The 22128-nt window shown below is 35.4% G+C and overlaps 1 protein-coding gene across 3 annotated transcripts in view; it reads right to left on the reverse strand.

The window, feature by feature from the left end:
* LOC136025010 (cyclin-A2-like) overlaps positions 1 to 22128 on the reverse strand; it is a 48475-nt gene that overhangs the window by 20666 nt on the left and 5681 nt on the right. The window contains exons 1-5 of one of the 3 annotated variants that reach the window (XM_065700638.1): positions 18692 to 18801; positions 10039 to 10208; positions 5920 to 6412; positions 3890 to 4011; positions 2193 to 2416 (exon numbers count right to left, since the gene is read on the reverse strand). In XM_065700638.1, the coding sequence (XP_065556710.1) occupies positions 2193 to 2416; positions 3890 to 4011; positions 5920 to 6412; positions 10039 to 10208; positions 18692 to 18704 (1022 nt within the window). In that variant the 5' untranslated portion in view covers positions 18705 to 18801. Of the gene's footprint in view, positions 1 to 2192; positions 2417 to 3889; positions 4027 to 5919; positions 6413 to 10038; positions 10209 to 18691; positions 18802 to 22128 lie in introns of those variants that run through there. The other 2 variants (XM_065700637.1, XM_065700639.1) reach the window with 2 other exon arrangements.

Genomic DNA, 22128 nt, shown 5'->3' on the forward strand with positions numbered 1-22128 from the left:
TATTTTTTAGGACCTTTTCAGCTAATGAAGGTTCATTTTACGTTTTCTAAGGTTATTTTGACTGTTTTGAACTCCTGTATCTATTGTCAGTAACTTAAGCAGCTTGTCGTCCATTTCTTCTATTGAGAAGATGCATCGCATATCATGTCTTGAGATGTGCACATGCATTGTCCTAATTAAACTAAATTAAATTGTCAGTGCTGAAAGCATGGTTACTGGTTTTGTATTTTGGGCGCCAATCTCCAGTTAACTCGTCAGATCTTTTGATGGATTGAGCTGGTTACTTGTAACGACCGTAATGATGAACTGAGCAAAACTAATTAATACCTCAGCTCAGAATTTAGACCAAAGCTGACAGAAACAAAGACGCTCGCAATATCCCAATATCCCTTATCCCCAATATCCCCAAGACGCTCTACCAGTATCCCTTATAGTCTTGATTGCCTCTAAACCAATCATAGATATGGATTAAAATTGAGTAATAAACATTTTAATTGGGATGGTCGAAAAGTAAATTCGAACAGCCTCTGTAAGTAACTTGACGATTTTTATGCTCTATTCCTCTTAATCAGCCACTGTTAGGGGCATTAAAAGAGTTTCAATTACATTGATACCCCCTAAAATGTTTCCACGGATCCATTGGAAGTCTATGCACCTCCTGTTTCACAACCCCTTATCTAAATTCCTCCAAGTGGCTGAAGTTATTAGAAGAAATCCTTGTAAGAATAAGAAGGTATGTTGACCGGGATTTTTTTCCGAAGGGAGTGACAAGCATAAAATTGAAGCAGGTATTTCGGTTACACAGTCAACATTCGTCTTCAGCGAAGAATGATTTTTTTCTTCTTTTTTTTGTAAAAAAAGATTTCTGATGTTTTCCATTGGTTTTTATTATGTCCTGAAGATGGCTGTCCAATATAAAGCCGATGCATTTTACGATTTATTCTATTTATTGTCCTCGCAAAAAGTTCCCATCCTACATAACTTCTAGTTTTTGTATGATGGAGAGACAATGTGGTCTTCGTCATTTACGTATTTCTCGGCGATACTTTGGGTAGAAACAATAAAGGAGGTCACGGAATAAGGAATTCTTAAAAGACAGTTAAATGTAAAAGAAATCTAACTTAGAGGAAAAAATAGGAGAAAAAACTAAATGTAGAAGAAATATATCCCTTGTTGTTCCAGCCAGTGGACTGTAAGTTTCTCATACAGGGTTTTCTGTTATGACTATTTGAATGGTGTACATTTGTTTCGAACCAACGCCGTTCTTTAGGGATGTCCGGCTATTTTTGAAAATAATTTTTAATTTGCTTTCAAAATGATATTTTACTATTAAGACTAGTTTAGATAATTATTACCATTCCTGAATCAGCAAGAAATGCCCATTTTTCTTCCTTGCCAGTGTTTTTAACGAATTTTTTAATTTTTGGTGACTATGGGCTGTGGTTCGTTCTTTGCAACCATGATTACGTTTCAGACTCATAAAAGCCTCGAAAGTGAAAGAAATCCTGATAGGCTCTCCATAGAGCGCAACTGAATTTCCACAGTTAGCATACACGAGGGCGGTAAAAACTACAAAAGGATCATAAATTTTACCAGCCTGAAGTTCAAAGGAAAGGTAAAGCAAAAGCGGGGCCAGACTACAATCTTTTCAGGAACATAGGGTGAACAAATCATGAAGCTACTTTTGAGACAGACAGGCTGTCACTTACTTCCATAGATTTCGGACAATTTCTCAAACTATTTTTATGAAATTCATAAGGTTTGGAGTAAGCTTAACCCTAAATTTGTACATCCTATCCCAAAATACAGTACTACGGACTAGGACTACTTAGCTCGAACAAGAAGCCGAGAAAGTTGTTGCTTTAAACTTGGTGTTTAGAATTCTCTGGTTTCCTCGATTAAAGCAAGATTTTTCTTGAAGTTAATTATGTAAGTTTTAACTCTTTACATTCAAATAATGATATGCTATATAAACTAATAGTAGACTTAGAGCTCCCTAATCAGCAACCTATTGAAGCCTATAGGCATGTCTGCATAGACGAGCTCCCGGGGAAAAAGTGGCGTAAGAAGACGCTTTTGTTGTATTTTTGCCCCCCCTCCACTCCTTAGGATCTGACCTGTGTTCACCTATATGTACTGGATAATACAGCCCTGGTGAAGAAAACAGATATATACTGATTTAACACACTTACGCTGCAATGAACATAGCAGCAGTTCCTACTAATTGCAATTTGCCTCTTAGAACAGACATCTGAGAGAGAAATCTGTCAATATAGGAGACAGCTAAATGAAGAGTCTCATCGTGAAGCTTGTATTCGTCTGACACTTCTACTAGCCAATCCACCAGGATACTTCTCATACTTGGAGTTAAATCAGGCTGTTTCTTCATATAATTATGACGAGGTCGGATCCTCTCCTAAAAATATAAATATAAAAATATCTCGTTTCTAGCTTTAAAACTTTATTTACTTTTTTTTAGTGCAAAAATACAGGAAGACTGACATTCACTTTCTATAGAATAAAAAAAATCAATTTTTATGTTTTGCAAAAGAGAAAAGAATAACGCTAAAATTTATTAGAAACAGCACTTAAAATAAATGTGAGCCTTCTCAACTGCCTGCTACGGTAAAACTTAATTTATGCTTTAAAGTTCAAAGGAATAAAAACCTTTTCAAAATCACAATGTTTAGAAATAGAATTTTTTCTGTTAAATCACTTTTAAAAACAATAGACAAATAAAACACGAGTAATTCTTACAATTTTGTTTAACGACGAGTCGTCATCTGTCATCGCGTAATGAAGTGGGCCGAGTGACGTCAAAATCCTTGTCCAGTTAATGCGTACCTTATTGGAATAGATTATGGAAGGGATCAACCCTAAATATAGTTACGCATTGATTACTAATGCATGATTGCTAATGATTTGGCTAAATTCATCATAAAAAAAGCAAATCAAGATGCGGCTTTAGGAAAGGGGAAGTATATGTTTTCGCAAGGACGTTCGATACCAAAATATTGCTTTGTATGTCTCAATGCCGGTTAAAAGTCTCAAAGACAAAGGGTTTATTACCAAATTTTCCCAGCACCACAGGAGCTTCCGAAGCAATTTTGGTAAAAATTGATAGGGAATCTTAGATGTGTCAACAGTTTGAAAAGCTAACGAGAGGCTAGTTTAAGAGAAAGGAAACCTACAATCTTTTCATAATGGTTAAGCAAAACATAGTTGTCTAATTAATGTACGTACACCATAAATAACGTGCATCCTGTGTCTGCAAAGATTTCAATCAAGGCAGGAAACTTCACAACGGGAAAATTGCCAAGGTGTCAAATTGTTCAACAACACTTCTTTTGAAGTGATTTTTAATGTTTCCGAGCAGGCATACTAGAATACTTTCAGGGACTACCCTTTCCTGAATTAAAATCCTGAACCGTTCAACCAAAAAATTTAAATTTACGCTATACAAGTTATGGAAAGACCACCCAACCAAACCTAAATAGTTTGGCCACACAAACTAAAAAAGTTTGTAATTGATGAAATAGGGTGATTCTATAAGGTATCGAAGAGCCTTAAATCTGGTCTAATTCAAGCTTAAGAAAAATTTAGGAATTGAAAATCCGATGAAAGAAAATTCGTGGAATGAAATTAGACTCTGAAGAAGATAGTTTGTTTTAAAAACCACAAAATTAGACACATTTCTGGTCCGACTTATGATATCTTTTAAAAGAAAAATAAAGAGGAACCTGAGCTAATTTGCTATGCTTTAAATGCCTAAAACAGGCTAAACCAAACTGGAAGCAAGCCTATTATGGAAGTACTATTAAAGTAACATCAATGATACGCAACAAGTAGAAGTTACGAGATTAGAAGTTACAAGTAGAGAAGGACTTACCTCAATTTCCCTAAGATATTTGTAAATATCATCAGTGTATTCCTCACAGAATTGACTTTCTTCATAACTGATACGTGGCTGGTCTATTAATGGCACTGCTACGGATTCTCCTTCTTCTTCTTCTATAATGATACCACCTTAGAGATCAAACGTCCTTGGATTAGGTTTAACTAAACATGCTAACGTGACTCTGGTGCTTCAAAGGTAATAACTAACACAGCATTTACTTTACAGGAGATTGAAAAAAAGGAAAAAGCAGCGTTGATATTGTTAGGTTGGTGGAGTTCAAGGTAGATTCCGCAAAGATAGTAGGCCTACAGACATTTGGAACGAAGTCAGCAAAATGATCGAATTACTTTGAATTTTAATCGGAAAAGGAGGTAATGAAGCAGCACAGTGGCAGTGGTTACATTTATCGTAAGTCTAGTTTCAAAATTCAAAGGTAATTGTTGTATTTAGGACAGAGTAAGAAAAAGATATGAAACATAGCCTTCATAACTTGCATGATATTCCCTACACAATACTCTCTCGAACGACAATGTTCACAAAGTTCAACGTTAAAATAAATAGTTTCGACAAACTGAAAATCAATAAAAACCCAATCAAAACATCCCTTGGCGCAGCAATCTGCTCAGTCATTCAAACGCGAAAATATGCATACACCTAATGTAGAATTGTGCCTTAAGCTTTGCCGCAATTGTTTTAAGGTCATCTGGTAGATCCAACTTACTGTCAAGAAAATCGAAACACCTTCAAAATTATCATATACTATCTGTACTTAACTTTGCAATAGAAACAAATTGTCGCGTCTTGTAGCCAAAGCCATTGCCTTCGATGATAACTTTTGAGAATTTAAGTTAGGAGACTGTACGGAAAATGATAGTAAATACTATTAAATATGGGAAAAGAGCTTCGCAGACCTCGCACTGGATGCAGATATTACATCATGTGTCTAATTAAAACTCTGGCTTTTGCAGGGAATAGGGTTTTATTTTGCATAGTCAGGTGGAGACATGAGGCGACGAAAAACTGAGACAGGTACCACAATAGATTTTGAAATTATCTCTGCTCTCTAGAAATTTGATACCCTTTTCAAGCGAAATTCGAGAAATGAAACTATACATATGAATACTTTCTGAGATACAGGGTCTCGTAGGTTTTATGCAAATGGTTAAATTGTCAATAAAAAAAGGAAAAACTTTAAAGAAATTTTATTCCATTCACAGTTGTGTAAACGTAAATATATTGCTGGAAAGCCAACTGAATATCCTTATGTGCATGCTACAGCAGACTTACTGCAAAAAGAAAAAAAAACAAAAAACGCTTAGATATTTTCTACAAAAAAGGTTTTAACTTTTGGGCCGAAAAATTTATCAAAAGTCTAGTTATCCCCTTAATTTAAACATTTGAATTAATTTTGCGCTTTAAGACACCATCAAAAGATAAAAGTTTAAAAAAAAGTCATCTTATGGTCTCTAGAAAAAAAAATAATCTCAAGTGGACGTCAAAAATCAAAAGGTCAAAATTGCAAGTTCTTCTTTTCGGAATATACTACTGTATGGTACTGATCAACAGTAAAATAGTTGGAATATTTGGTATTATAATTCTTAAATACTATCGATTTGAAAAAAGATTTCAGAAGGCTACAGCACAATATCTTGGGCACACGTGTATTTTCAAACATGGGGTATCGGTTCATTTAGAAAGTTTGCCCTAACAAAATTATTCTTAAACCATTTCAAAGAGTAATTTTAAAAAATTTCGAAATTCATAGAAGAAAAATTCTAGGTTTGATATTAGGTGAATTCATGGCTAACATGAGTTTCTCAGGGGAGGGGCTTAGGGGATTATGTCCTTCAGACTAATGCTTGCAAAGATGTAGTAGGAGAAATAAACATTATATACTTTAAATATCTCAAAAATATTTTAAATTAGCATTTTTTTTTTGCAGGAAAAACAAACAAGGCTCTTTTGAAGGTAGAGTTATCCTGTTTGTATTTTACATAAGAAGACAAACTATATTCACTTACCTATGGAAGGCAATTCAGAAGTGGCGCTTCCAGCAGCACCCTCAGTTAGACTGTGTCTTGGACCAAAAACAGTTTCTCTGGCAACAATCAATTCTTCAGAGTAAGCCAGGGGTTGTTTATATCGATTTTCTTTATCTGACTCAGTTGGGGAAGCGGAGCCCTTTTCTGATATTTTATCATATCCACTTTCCTCTTTAGCTGTTTCGATTCCTTTTGCTTTAATTTCATTATCAGCAGGAACCCTGGGTAATTCCGGTAATCGGACCTCTGTTTGTACAACGTCATTCTCTCTGTCATCGCAATAAACACTAAATGTCTGTTTTGGTTTTGTTCTTTCTTTCTGTTCGTCAGAGAATATTGTAAAAGTTTGTCTTGATGTTGTTTCACGTAACGAGGTAGATTCACGAACTTCTTTGCTCTCGTCATTTTTGGATTTATAAAATTTAAATTGTTGCTTTGTACTCACATTTTCGTCTTTTACTGAATCAGATGACTGAAAAAGAACAGATTAATCAAATTGGGGAACTAAAACAAACTTTTTTGCAGTTTAAGAACAGAAATATGTGATACAGGCAGAACTTGTATGCTAAAGTAAAACAGTTCATAATAGGGATGAAACCTTTTTATTGACAGTGAATAGATATAAAATTATTTAACTGGATATTTCGAACACATATACAGTGTTCATCATCAGCAGTAAAACTGCTTTTTTGTAGTTTTACTGCTGATGATGAACACTATATATGTGTTCGAAATATCCAGTTAAATAATTTTATATCTATTCACTGTCAATAAAAAGGTTTCATCCCTATTATGAACTGTTTTACTTTCGTCATGGAAAGGCAGTGTAGTCTTCGAAGTTATCTAACTTGTATGCTGAATCTGAAAATATAGTCGGCCGTTTCCAATCACCTACACTTTATATGCAATATTTTTTTGATACATCGTTGAAATCAGGGTAACTGTATACAAAAGTTTCCTGAAGAAACGTATATTATTATTTTCAAACTAGAGTGACCTACCGAATCGACCACTGTCATTCTTTTCCCTTCGAGTGAAGTGATTATACTTGCAAAAATACCTTATATTCAATCTTTTACAAAACTTTTGCATATTTTGTTTTGTTATTTAGCCATAACGTTGAGCCTAGTTGCTCTCTGCTTGCGAAACATTATGCTAACTTCGAATAAGTTGAAAAGCCTATATAATAATTAGATGTTTCCGTAAACTCTACAGGATAAATCCGTTTATGAGAAAACTCGTTTATTTTAATGTACAAATGGAAGAAAGTTGTAAATCTCTTACTCTTAATCTCAAGATTGTAAGTTTGAGCTCAACATTAAGCGTCTTATTTTGTCTGTAAAAACTACAAAGATTAAGATTCCTACAAAGATTCCTCTTTGGGTAAAAGTTGGATTTGTAAACTAAAAAAATTGTAGTTAACTAAAATATGTGTGGAGATAGATAAAAAAGGTAGAAAAGGGTCTTTTTTTATAATAAGTACCTTAATTTTACATATAACCTTCCATCTTCTGTTGATTAAACAGGACCAATTTAATAACTGAATTTGAGGAAAAGGCACAGAGCTGATATAGCTGTATATGGTATAATTTAAACAATACTGGCACATACCGTTCTTTTTTAAGATTTACATTATGGAGAGCATTGCCTGAACCAAGCGATTGACAACTGCGAGGGCCAAAGACTCAACAAGCAGTAAAAGGCGACAAGCCGACCGAGCCGGCTTTTGGTTAACCACAATTTAGTTGCAGTTAGCAAATAAAAAAGAGATAGAGACCGATACTGAGCGTTATTTCTTAGCGATAGGAACGTCAAAACTCTTAAATACCAAAGTTGATGAAATCAAAGAATATTAATGAAATATGTATTTAGCGGGTTTTGGTTTTGAACTTCAATACAGTCAACATCAATACAGTCGGAAATTGCGGAATATTTGTCTCTTAATCTGGATCAATAAGGAACATAGCCTGACGAACTTTAATCTTTGGTATTGTAACTGCAGCTAACTTCTAGGGAACTAATTTGAGCATAAAAAGAAATGCTAACAACGAGAAAGAAATGTATGCGAAACAGGATGCACATCTTTGCGCCCCAAAGATGTTAATTCAGCTCGCAAGGCAATACGAGTGGGAAATACTTTTATTTCTTTCTTATGTACAAGTGCTAAGTACTCCAGGAAATTTTTACTTAAGTATAAGTATCAAGTATTCCCCCAAAATTCTACTTAAATTATAAGTTTTTTTAGTGCTTTAGTATTTAAGTACTCATGTATTTCCACATTACTTCAGTACTTTACAATTGAGGTTTTTCTTATAATTCATAAGTAACCTTTGTAGTATCTATTTGACTTCCCGGTGACACTGACGAAGACCAAACAAGCCAGGCAGATAGTAAGGAATATCATTTGCAGTTATCTCACCGAGTCGACTGCCAAAAAGCCTCCATACAGATATTCGTTAGAAGAACTCCAATGGCAATAGTACTGTGATCATGCTATGTGCTGGTTTTCAGAAGTAAAATGCTTGTCTTCAGATATCTGATTCTGAACCCTATCGAAAAAGTACCTAGCAAAAACAATAGAAACTGTTTTCTAATCTGACTACCAGATATAGGAAGTCTTAGATAATGAAAATGCGGTTCATTTAAAATATCAGAATACTATATAGTAAAAACCATATCAAAAGCGTCATTCATCACCCAATTCTACATACCAATTTATTTGGATTTCTTGCTTGCTCTTTTCAATTGTAGTAGCTTTTCAAACAAAGCATCTCTAAGCATGTTCCGTTTTGGGGTACAAATTCATCCACCAGCCAAAAACAGTCGCTACACAGGTGAAGACGAAGGAATTATGCAGTTAAATTTTTTGAAGACTTTCATTATTCTTGGGTAGTCTTTCAGCATGATTAGTTCTTTTTGCCTATCATCCACATGTAAAAGAGTCCCCACCTACACAGTATTTTCATTGTGTTCTCTGAGTTTTTCTGCAGCAGTTTCTTCCTCATTATTGTTAAAGCAATCATCACCAGAAAAGTAGCTAGCTCTACATTTACACTCACCTTAAGGTGTTATGAAAATTTGTTGTGGCATAAATGTGGCCCACCAGAAACTTATTTGGACAACTTTTAAACACAGCTGAAATGGCACCATCTGTATCTATTTTTCCTTTAATCTATAAATATTGCCCATTCAAAACGAAAGACGAATCAACATACTCCAAAGTTTTATTTATTAAAATTTCAGTTATTGGGTGCTATTTCAGAAAAGTATAATCCTCCAAGTAGTTCTAGTTTTTACTCAAGTATAACTATTAAGTACTTTTGAAATTTTTTACCTAAGTAGAGTACAAGTACTGAAATTATTTACTTGAGTTTAGTAATTGCCAACACTGCTCAAGGGTACCCATTCTTCAAGGGAAGGACCTTGAGGCCGGCAGGTTCCGTCATAGATTTTAACCTAGCGAGAGCAAAGTATGTACTTGTGTGATAGAGATCTTGAGGTTTTGAATCTTCTTCGGATTGTATCAAGCATTAAGTAGTGCGCAGATAACATTCAAATCAAGGAAAGACAGTAACTGAACCCATAAAATGGCCTGTCAATAATTTGGACATTATTGCATGTATGAAGTGTTTTGATTTGGGTATTAGTGAACTCGCATTTAATTGGTTATTACTGAAGCACTTAATACTCTCAGTTTTATCTACATCGTGTGTGGAGCTCTTTATTAACTACATACTTGCAAAATTTGTGCTTTTCAGCACCAAGCTACTTTTTTACTTGTTCAATAAACTCTGGTAGTTTTTAATAAAATTCTTGGGGTTAGTGCAGTGACAATTCTAAAAAAAAAAAAATAAAGAACAAACAAAGCCCAAAGCTGGCAGATTCATGATTGCCTGTTGAGAGATGATTCCAAGTTATAAATCTTCAAAAACTCCAGCGCAAATTTCCAACGAGGTCTCAACAACCGCATATCGTTCAGTAAGTTGTTATATTAGACTTTATACATTTTCTATTGTTTTGTTGTGTTGAAGTTTTCTTTTGTTGTAAATGTTACCTCTAGGTTGAACATCAAGAAAGAAATATAAGAATTAGACATACCTTAACTTTTCTAATTGGTTGTGTCCTATTGCTGGTTACAGATGAAAGAGCAGATCGTTGCTGAAGTCCATTTTTCTTCATTACAGGTCGAGTATTACCATTTTCCCGATTCTGGTTGCTCTTATTCTGTTGAATACTCGCCATATTTGTATAAGTCCTAATTCCCAGCACTGTAAAACAGAATGCAAAAAAAATAACTTTTTAAAAGAACTTTATCTCTAAACATATAAGAAGTATAATAGTTTTAACTACCCATAAAATGAAAATCTTAAGCTAAGACTGAAAGTGTAGGGCTGTCAATAGATAAAAAGACGTTCTTGAACAATTACAAAAGGTGTCTCTACACTCCCATGCAACGCCATGTGCAGGGGGAGAGTGGTTACGAAAAAAAAAATTTATAAAACGCATCAAAAATTTGTTTATATGTATTTTTATTACATTTTTACAAGTCGACGAAAATTATTGGGGGTGGGGGGTGTCCAACCTTCCCTAACCCCCTCCCCGCATGGATATTATATTTTTATATCAGATTAACGACGCTTGTTGACTACTAAGGTCCCTGCGTCGGCCCTGCAGTGCATTGCTGCAGCATGATTCGATCTCTGGGTCCCGTATTACCAAGCTAAGGTCAAACCTACTGGGCCACCACAGGACCCCGCATGGATATTAAATGGCCATATTTTTCAGTTTGTGTCTTAGAGATTCAGATATTGGCTGTCAATACATAAAATGACGTTCTCGAACAATTGAAATAGATGTCTCGACACACCTACAGATGGCCATATGCAGAATTTTTTCTTGTGGAGAGAGGGGTTACAATTTTTTTTTTTTTAGAAAATGCATAAAAAATTTGGTTTATATGTATTTTTTTTTACAAGTCGAACAACAAGTTCTGGGGGGGGGGGGTTCCGACCCCCCCTCCATGGATACGGAAATACCCCCATTTTCTTTAAGCTTCCCGTGCAGCAGGGGAACTCTTTGTTTTTACTTTTTAGTGAATGTGGAGATCAAAGCGTTTTAAAAATTTTTTAGAAATGTTTTAATTCTACTACTTTTAGTCTTTTGTAAGTAATTCATGAAAGAAAAGTAACTCTTTTCCTGCTCAAACCTAACAGTTCATACTTTTACTACCCCGCCCTCAAACGGGCAATAGTACTAGTGTTACGGGTATGGGAAGAATGCCATAGCATCACCTGTAAACAGTATTTATTTTCTTTGAAAATTTGACATTTGAAGGTTTTATCCATTACACAGAAAGAGTTGAATAAAAAAGTGCCTGGCAAAATATCGAAAATGTATTGCTTGGAGCTGTTAAATATCTTGACCGGTTTTAAACAAGTTTTCTATTAGAAATTAAGGTTAATTGACTCCTTGACTTCCCTTTTAGGCGTTAAGAGTATTTTTTAAGAACCGCTAATTTTTTACAATGAGCAAAGTGATAATCCAATTTACTGGACCCACTGACACACTTTATTTTGTCCTTAATTTTGGAACATTTCAAATTTAGCCCTTTTTTTTCTATCCACAAATAAAGTCGAGTAGTTCTGCTTTTTGTCAATCCAGCCAGGACCAAACGAAAAGAATTACATCCTCGAAAGAAATAGTAAGATGTCACATTCAACACGTAAGCGCTAACTTGGTAAAGAGCGATGTGAGTAAGGGCATATTTTTCTAGAAAACAACGTTTCCATTTAAAGATTCCAATATGGCAGCCGTCTTGAAAGTTACAGAATGGCTGCAGAGAAACATATTTTTGCCAATATCTTAGCTTCTAAATTACCTTGAGCATTAAACATAACTGCTAAAATACCATTTTCGGGGTCAAGAAAATCAATGATATAATCCACCAAACACCATATGTTCTCAATTTTAATACTTTACCAATATGTGGTGTTGCAACGTTTTTCTCCAGCCGCTATATAACCCTGACTTTTTATGTTTTTCGCTTGCATGATTATTGTTAAACATCTATGCCAAATCATAGAAAACTGTACTATGCAAAACATATGAACAAAATTGATTCAAATGAACTGACTCGTGGTAATCATGTGGTTACTTTCTACTAAAACTGCTACATGATGATACCTGGATATAAGCTCACATCTGTTGATCAACAAGAACAAGTCAGGTCCTGGAACTTAACCATTACAAACGTGCTCTTCGTGCCAAGACCTATTCACACCAAGCTCTCTAAAAAATGGCGACGGAGTTCTTCAAGGAAAACCAGCAATTGAAAGAGGTATGTCTGAGGGCACCGCAGTGAGTTGAAACCACCTGTTCTGATGAGAGCAAGCACACAAAAGCTGAGTCTGGGAAACAAAATGTCACTCTACAAGAGACCGTGACTGCACCTGATGTCCTCAAAGTTTTTCAAAATGCGAAACACAAAGATCCAAGAATGCAATGCTCAAGGCAGTGATGAAATGTATGCATCCAGTAGAATCATTTTCGTTCTTTGTTGCTACTACCTGGAATGGTTCATCTCTAAACCGAGGAGCAACTAAGCAAGCTCTTCTTTGCCTTTGATAAGATTAAATACAAACGATTGTGGCCTAGATATATCGTAGACATATACTACCTGAGGTCAATCACCGAGGAGCCTGCGGTGAGCTACGAGCAGGCGATATTGTTGTCACTAAGAACAACATCCTCTTTGTATCAACCGCAACAAACCATGCATACGAGCATTTGAGCAAGCTGATGAAAATACAGTCTGAACTTGTTGACATCTTAAACAATGCAAATGCCAGACAGATTCTTCCTGGTTACTCCAGAGCTCTCTCGTTTAGCTGAAGCGTTCAAGAGTCAGTTTGACCTGAAGCGTGACCAAATCAGCGAGCACCATGCCCATGGGCCAAGTGTTGTCAATAGTGAGCATTGTTCTATCGATAAGGTTAAGAAGGCTATTCTGAAATATGGAGATTCATTTGCTTCTAAAGGAGGCCGTACAGTGTAATCACTCATTCCTATATCCCTGATTAATATGAACCATCAATTTTGAATGCAGATGTGCCTGATCAGAAGCTGTATGAAAAATATGTTTCAGGGCGAATAAATGAAGAGGTCAGCCTATGGGCACCAGTGAAGAAGGATAAGTAAAGAAGAAGACGGTCATGCATCGAAACAAGTAAACCGCAACAATGCTCCGAGAAAAGACAGTAGATATCAAGGAGAATAAGGATTTGTATGGCAATTTAATGATCCAGGCCAAGTCTAGTAGAGGCATCAACAAGCAAGAGGCCATTGGGAACTGTGAGTTCACTCTGATACCGAGAGCTTTTTTTAACTACATGGTGCAATCCTGCGATACCTGGACGAATCTACGTTGATCCACCAACTCAATAAGTTACAATGACTGAAAATCCACAAGAAGATCATCCACCAGAGGATAGGATTTACAAGCGTCTGTTAAAGTCACAAGATAACCCAATGGTTCTTCTGCAGAAGTTGTCAAAGCAGCCAGCAACTATTATGACCGCCAAACATGCCAGTAAATGCGCCAATTACAGGCTGATGACTCTAACACAAGATTAGAATGAAATCATCTCGTGTTTGACACACACAAGGAAAACTAAACACCAGGGATAAAAGAAGGCAAGGAAGAGTCATAATCCAGCATCTGGTCCGAAATAACACAAACATAAAAAGCCTCCAAATCAATTGGTTCCTTTCACATGACAAGACAAAAACTAACCCAATAACTTGCAGCAGGGAAACTGGAGTACAACAGTACTTCACGAAAACTAATCATTACCTGTTTTTAAAGGCATACAGTGAGCAACAAAGACTCACTCTTTCATGATAAAAATCATGACGAATCTGGTGGATCACTGTTGGTCCACCAGACTGTCCTGGCATCACAGCAAATCCAGTCAAATGCACAGGGTTCTTTTTTCTCCAAAGGACAGATATCTTAGTGTTTGACAATGCAAACTATGATCTCACACTGAAAAAACATCCATATACACGGTGTCTGGAGTAGTGGAGATAGAGCCGATATGGAGGGCAGTAGAGGAAGAAAGAGCAAAGACCTTGCTAGCATTCTGTGTCTTTGCTATCATGTTTTAAAATTTCTGCAGATGGTTTCAACAGAGACAGTAGTGACCAAACTATTCTGGTCACTTTAGCACGTTTTATCTGCGCCGCCTGCGCCACAAAAATAATCTAAACCAATAACATATCTGAACTACATGGCATCTCTTCTGCAAGCATATGGCAGAAAGCGATAAACTATTTCCTAGCCTTGAAGCCAAACGAAAACATGTTCTGAGAATCCACATCCAAGCTAGACTATGAGGCCAGGTCAGTACTGCTCTGCAGGATCACCAGATAGGTCTCCTGAACAGTGGCTACCACAAGAAGTTTGATGGCCAGCTGAAATCAACCATGACAAATCCTCCTTCAGCTTCAAAGGCCATCATTGAAATGGTAACCTGTCAATACAAAATGACTTTTCTACCGACAGATGTTCTTGCAAAACAAACTGCTTAACCTGCATGGATTGTGTAGCAGTGCTTGTCAAAATGATGAGGATCGACAAAATGTATACCAAACTGATGGTGATAATGATGGTTATGATATGTGATGAGTCCTTGACTACCTTTAAGATAGTTCTGTCATGATGAGCATGTTTGTTCTTAATGGACATTAGCTTAGTTGTTTGTTCATCTTTGGTTACTTGTAGGATAATAAATAAAACATATTTTCAGTTTGTTGTTGAATTTCGTTTTTTGATACCATGATATTCTACAACCCTTTTAAAGGTATTTTAGTAGTTAAAACAAATAATGCTTTAAGTTATTTAGAAGCTGAATGTGTTGCACCGCAGCCTTTTCGTAACACCCAAGATGGCTTTCTTATTGGACTCTCTGTAAATGATAGCATTGCTTTTTTGAATACTTGTTCTATAAGGTTTTCAAAAATATCTTGGTAAAACAGCCCATTTAAGTGTTGGCAAAACAAAATTCATGAAGTATATGAAAAACAAATTCAGAAAATAGTGTTTCATTTCCAGCGACATTGATAGTTAAGGGTTTCTAAGTTTGCTAATTATAAATATGAGCCCCCATATTGCAATACACATCCAAAATCAAAACAAATTGAGCATAAGTTCCACAAACAGTGCTTGATTTCTACCAAATCTGGTCTTTACGAATTTCTAAAACAGATGGTTACCAACATGAGACTAAAATCATAATATAATTCATAATAAAGACCGTCCATAAATCAGACTGTTCTTATGGAGAACTATGGGGCATTGGAGAGGAGAGTACGTGAGGATTGATTTGGAAAGGGGCGCATAGGGAGTCAAAGGGGAACTAGTTTACCCTCTAGTTGAATTTCACCCCTTACAAGGTTATTAGAACTTTGCATTTGCGATCGAATGAGCCCTACCTCAATTTTCCACGAACATAAGATCGAAAAAAATAACGCTTGGGCAACACAAGGCTCTTTACTAAGTCTATGCTAAAACATAAGACTATGAGAACTTCTTTACATTTAATTTGTTTTTACTCCCCTCATTAACGCATCTCTAAAACAGTGCAAGTTTTGTAGAATTCTTAAAAGTTGCTAAAATAAATTATAGTCACAAAGGTGGGAACAAATTATCACCTTGCCAGTTATATCATATATCCTAGAAAAGTATACTAATACTGAAACAGAGACGTACACAAAAGGTGGGGCTTAGGCCCTACAACCAAAAAGCATAAATTTTTCCCATTTTTGGGCGTTTCTTATTCAATTCATGAGGTTTCTGTATTCCTCCCTCCTAAAAAGTTCCTGTGTACCTGTATACGCCTTATACACATGATCATGTAAAACTACACAGCTTTCTACATTAAATGAGCTTCGATTTAAGGAGGGAAGAATCACGGAGGTAGTGATGTAATATATAAATTCGACAATCAACAAGACCCTCGGTACCAAGACTTGCTGAAGTTTTTCAGTAGCTATGAGAAATGAGTCAATTGTTTGCACTTTGGACTAGAATCCGCTTAAAATGCAACGAAATTCTTAGTTGCTATTCCCTACCAAATTTTAACAATTGAACTTCTGATGGATACAGACGACTAGAACGTAGTCCTTTCTTGACAAAGGCCCAATTGAGCATGGTCCCCCCCCGGGGACAATGAAAAGGCACAATTGGGATATTTTTACAACTTCCGACAAAGTTGAAGCCTAAGCCATGGGATCAAGGAAAATTTCTCCACGACAAAACAATAGTGCACCCCCCCCCCAAGGAAGTCGATTCATTTACAAATTGACTCAAGAAATGCAACTAAGAATCTTAATTTACACAAAGTTGAAAATCTGACAATACTCTTTCAAAAGGATTATATTCCATAAGAAAATAATCCTTATGAAACACTAATCGAGTTCGGATCTCCCAAAAGTAGGGCTAAAGCACCAACTCTTACCTCCCCTCAAGTTAGATGGAGATCCAACTATCCCTTCTAGTGGATACCCCAAAGGTAAGAACTTAAGACGTTCCTTCCTTATATCCAACAGAGGTTAAATTGTGTCCAGATAACACAAAAACACAACTAGAACACTAGCTTTTAATTCCTACTAAGTTTGGTTAAAATCTGGTAGCCCCCTTCTGATAAGACGTACAGATTCTGGAAAAAAATACATCCCCTTCCCCAGCCAAAGTGTCGGGCCGTAGCTAGACTTCCCACTTAAAAACGAACAGAACTTAAAGTAAAAGAAAGTTGTCCCGTGAGATTTAAAGCGAATGTAAAACCATTGAAGAGGAAATCACGTTTATATAAACTGTCAAATCTAAAGCGAGTGGAAATCAAACAGTTCGTGGTAACGAACTGTATTAAGGAGCGACCCGGCTCAATAGTAACAAAAACTCTAAAAAACGAAATTTTCATACCAATAGTTATATCAAAAGAATCACATTTTAATGCTGATTTTAAATATATAAGTTTCATCAAGTTTGGTCCGACTGATCAAAAGTTACGAGCCTGAAACATTTAGGGGGAACACCCTCTAAAAGTCATAGATCTTAACGAAAATCATACCATCAGATTCAGCGTATCAGAGAACCCTACAGTAAAAGTTCCAAGCTCCTATCTACAAGAATGTGGAATTTTGTATTTTTTGCCAGAAGACAAATCACGGATGCGTGTTTATTTGTTGTTGTTTTTTTTTTTTTTTTTCCAGGGGTGATCGTATCGACCCAGTGGTCTTAATATTTTGCGAGAAGGCTCATTCGAACGGAAATGAAAATTTCTATTGCCCTTTTTAAGTGACCAAAAAATTGGAGGGCACCTAGGCCCCCTCCCACGCTTATTTTTTCCCAAAAGTCGTCAGATCAAAATTCTGAGATAGCCATTTTATGTGGGAGGAACTTTCCATGGAGGAATATTTCATGGGGGAAGAAGATTTCCATGAAGAGGGCGCAGTATTTTCTAGCATTATTTAAAAAAAAAAACAATGAAAAAATAAATATAAAAAAGTTTTTTCAACTGAAAGTAAGGAGTAGCATTAAAACTTAAAACGAACAGAAAATATTACGCATATAAGGGGCTCACCTCGTCCTAATACCTCACTCTTTACGCTAAAGTATTTTTAGTAATTTCAACTATTTATTCTACGGCCTTTGTGATTCAGGGGAACAAATTTAAGCTCTAGTGTAAAGAGCGAGGCATTGACGAGTGGGCGAATCCTCTCATATACGTAATAAAAACATACAAATATAGAAGTTTGTTACGTAAGCTAATTCGTAAGTTACGTATATAAATTACTAATGAAAACGTTCGTAAAAAATTTAAAGTTCTAGTTGCCTTTTTAAGTACCCAAAAAATTGGAGGGCAACTGGGCCTCCTCTCCCCTCCTTCTTTCTCAAAATCATTCGATCAAAACTATGGGATAGCCATTTAGCCAAATAAATAAATATATAAAATTTCGCTTTAATTATTCACCTACGGGGAGCCGAAATCAAAACATGGATTAACTAAAAAACGCTCAGAAATTAAATTAAAAAAAACAAGTTTTTTTAACTGAAAGTAAGGAGCGACATTAAAACTTAAAACGAGCAGAAATTACCCCGTATATGAAAGGTGCTGTTCCCTCTTCACCGCCCTGCTCTTTACGCTAAAGTTTTTACTGTTTTAAAAAGTAGAGTTGAGAGAAAGAGTCAAACTTTAGCGTAAAAAGCGGGGTGTTGAGGAGGGAACAGCACCTTTCATATACGGGGTAATTTCTGCTCGTTTTAAGTTTTAATGTCGCTCCTTACTTTCAGTAAAAAAAAACTTGTTTTTTTTTTATTTAATTACTATCAATGAAGAAATTAAACCTAAGATAAACGAAAATTGCAATGAACAATGAAGCCAAATTTAAACTGAAAAGAAAAAAATCTCTAATGAGTATACTATTGACTCCTCTCAACCCTCCCCCAGCCCCAAAAAACTAACAGATAGTGTGCTTTACGTTTTATTGAAAACAAAATATATCTTTCATACAGTTTGTTTTTATTATAAGTAAGAACTCGAATACTGCTCAAACGTTCCCTACCTCCCCCACTAAGAGCGGATGTATGTGTAACTGTGTATAAAAGCTAACGCATTAAAAACCTTTTATTATACCATGCTAATGCGTCTGTTCAAATAGCCTGGAACATAAACTCTAAAGAAAGACTCACCATTTCCAACCATGTCATCAGATTGAATTACAACATCAAACTGTTTTCAACTTACACTTACAAAATGAAAATTGTAGATTGAAATGAAACAAGTACATACGTGGCAAAACACTGTCAGTCATTAGAGAAAAAGTCCTTAAGCTTTCGTAATAAATTAAATCTGCCAAAAGTAAGCAGGTCATGAAATTGATCGGTAGACAGGTAATTAAGCACTCAAGAAAGGAATTATATTACTTATAATCAAGGCCCTTTTCGGGGGAGGGGTTAGGGGGTTTGACCCTCCCCCTAAAAAAATATTTGTGCAACTCGTAAAAACTTAATAAAAATACATAAAAACACATTTTGGATGCCCAATAAAGTTTTATTTGTGGACCCCCCCCCCCCGAACAAAAATCCTGGATTATAGTGGATTATTTTTACAAAGACGATTAGTTAAAAAGAAGTACATTAACATCGTTAAAAGCCATATAAATGGAGTAAAATCATTATTTGGCATATTATTGTGAAAAACGAATAAGAATCAACAATTAAAAGGTAAAATAGGCTACTTTGCTCCAACTTTTTATAGCATGACTCCAATTAAGGCAATGATATATCCTAGCCTCTCCCAGTCTAACTCCCAAATACCATTTTTTTTAGTTTCCGGGTGTATGAATTAAATTGCTGCAATTAAAACATTCGTGCGTTCTAGCCTTTGACCTGGGCCAAAAATCAAAAGATAAACAAAACAAATGGCTTCAAAAATAGGCTCTAAATAAATACCCAATTACAGGTTCCGCTGTCCCTGCTAAATTGCCGTGTACTCAAAAATATAGCACAAGATTGTGGAGAGGGGCAAAATCAAAATAGACCCAAAAAGACAGGTAAACTCAAAAAACATATACGAATTATAATGGCAAAATTTCGCACTTTTGAGGAGCCCAGACCTGACAGTTCCATTCCTTGAGTGTACACTCTTTTCTGAATCAGGGGTCAGGAAATATTTGTCATAGATATTAATGACTTGTCTATTTCGAAGTCTTTGCTTTTAAACCTAACCCCCCCCCCCTTGTGAATAATAAACTATATAATGCTTAACCCCTAAATTAAAAATTAGGGATAACAAAATTAGTAGATTAAAAATTAAAGCATTTGAAATCCCTTTTTCACATCGCATGGCTTTACATTTACAGTACCGTGGATACAAAAAATGAAAATTGAAGTTGAAACTTATATAACCATATGCGTCTTAGAAAGTTTGAAAACATGGGAGCTCAATTTCTAATACAAAAGATGTTCGATACTGGTATGCAATTTTTACGCGAAGCAAGCAACAAGTTTAAAAATAAAGAATGTGAGTGAATAATCAGCAGAAAGTGACCAAAAAATTCCTTATGTAGCTCCCCTCGAATAAGATCTTGTTTTGCTGGGATGAGCTTTGGCCCTTACTTTGCATGCCACGTAAATACCGTCTTTTAGTTATTTGAATTCCCTTTTCAGGTAACTTATGTGCATTTCTACGGCATTTGTTCATCGACTCTCATATGTTAGCATATATTAATGATTTGCGTTTTAAAATTGACAATTAGGAGAATAAAAACTAAAGTACAAGTAGGATCAGCAGCATTTGTCACCAACTTCAAAACTCTGTCTGGCTAATAAAACCTCATTTGAATTTTTCTAACGATTTTAACCGACGTTTTAGTACTCGTTTTAAAAATTTTGAAAGAAAAGTATTCTAAATCGGAACAACCAGAACCTGGATTGGACGCTCACAAGTGTGAATATTGGTTTTTGTAATTCCTCCATTGCTTTTTATGTTATACCAACTCCCCTAACTACATTTCCCGCAGTTGATTTTCTTTTAAAGCATGCAAGAAAGATCTGAAGCCAATTTGATTCTGAATACTTCTCTACTTTCAAAGAAAACCAAAGAGCAATATTAAAACTTAAAAAGAATAGAAATAAAGTCATATAATAGGTCAAACTTAAAATGAACAGAAATTACTACGAATGAATGAACGAAACCTAAAACCTTACTACAACAAGATTGCCAAACCTTGCTGTTCAAAATGCTTAATTTGTACGTGATTTAAATTGGGATTAAAATTTTTCGGCAGCGTAAAGTGTGAATATTGGTTTTTGTAATTCCTCCATTGCTTTTAATGTTATACCAACTCCCCTAACTGCATTTCCCGCAGTTGATTTTCTTTTAAAGCATGCAAGAAAGATCTGAAGCCAATTTGATTCTGAATACTTCTCTACTTTCAAAGAAAACCAAAGAGCAATATTAAAACTTAAAAAGAATAGAAATAAAGTCATATAATAGGTCAAACTTAAAATGAACAGAAATTACTACGAATGAATGAACGAAACCTAAAACCTTACTACAACAAGATTGCCAAACCTTGCTGTTCAAAATGCTTAATTTGTACGTGATTTAAATTGGGATTAAAATTTTTCGGCAGCGTAGATACACGGTCAAAACTAAAAAATATATTTTTTAGTTTTAGTAAACTAAAATATACTAAAGTCAAAAAGGAGCCAGTAAAACCAAAATGTACCGAGAAATATGATTACACCCAAGAATTTCCAAATGAACAGCAATGTACCAGGACCTCTAAATTGTATCAAAAACAGTAGAATTGCACCGTGTTGGCAACGCTGGTGGTGACTGGATCCTTAGCAGGTTAATATCCAGCTTGTATGAAGAAAGCCCTTTGCTATACAACATAACATTTGTCAAATAAACAATACCCAGCAGATTTGCTATGCAAATAAGTTCAAACCACAATGGCTAGACATTATGATCAACAAGATAAGAGAAGAAAAACGTGAAAATTCGCCTGCCTCTAAAGAAGAGAGAAAGTGCAACTATGTTGACAATGATCTCCACTATACTGTAAACCAAAACTGTCAAAAACGTTAAAATTTGGAAAAGTAACTGAGATAATAAAACTAAAACAGCTGAACATAAATTGACAGAAAAATGTACAACCAAAAGAGCTAAAAGAAAAAAACCGACAAAATCCCCCTTTTACACACACACAAAAGGTGACTGAAGAAAAATAGGACCATGGAAGTGAGTAAGCCTCAATGCAATCAATCGAGATTAAACAGTTTTCATAGCAAACAATTTGACTTGACCAAAGATGCACACGCATCTCTGACCCATACCTAGACACGAAAGGGCAGTAGAAAAGTTTTTAGATCAACATTTCTCTAGAGAGATTTTTTGGAAAAACCTCTGCCCCCTTCCATGTACGGACATGCAGATGGCTATAAGTCATTTACTCAAAACTATGATTTATACCCCAATATGAGCCGAATGACTTAGTTAAAGACAAAGGCCTGATATGCTTCTGACTTCATCAATGGATCCCTTGCTGCAGGTTTAGTGCTGAACATATAAAATAGCCCCACAGTAATACTTATAAATCTACTTTTGAAAAATAAAA

This window comes from Artemia franciscana, chromosome 3 (assembly GCF_032884065.1).
Source record: "Artemia franciscana chromosome 3, ASM3288406v1, whole genome shotgun sequence".
Taxonomy (NCBI): Eukaryota; Metazoa; Arthropoda; class Branchiopoda; order Anostraca; family Artemiidae; genus Artemia; species Artemia franciscana.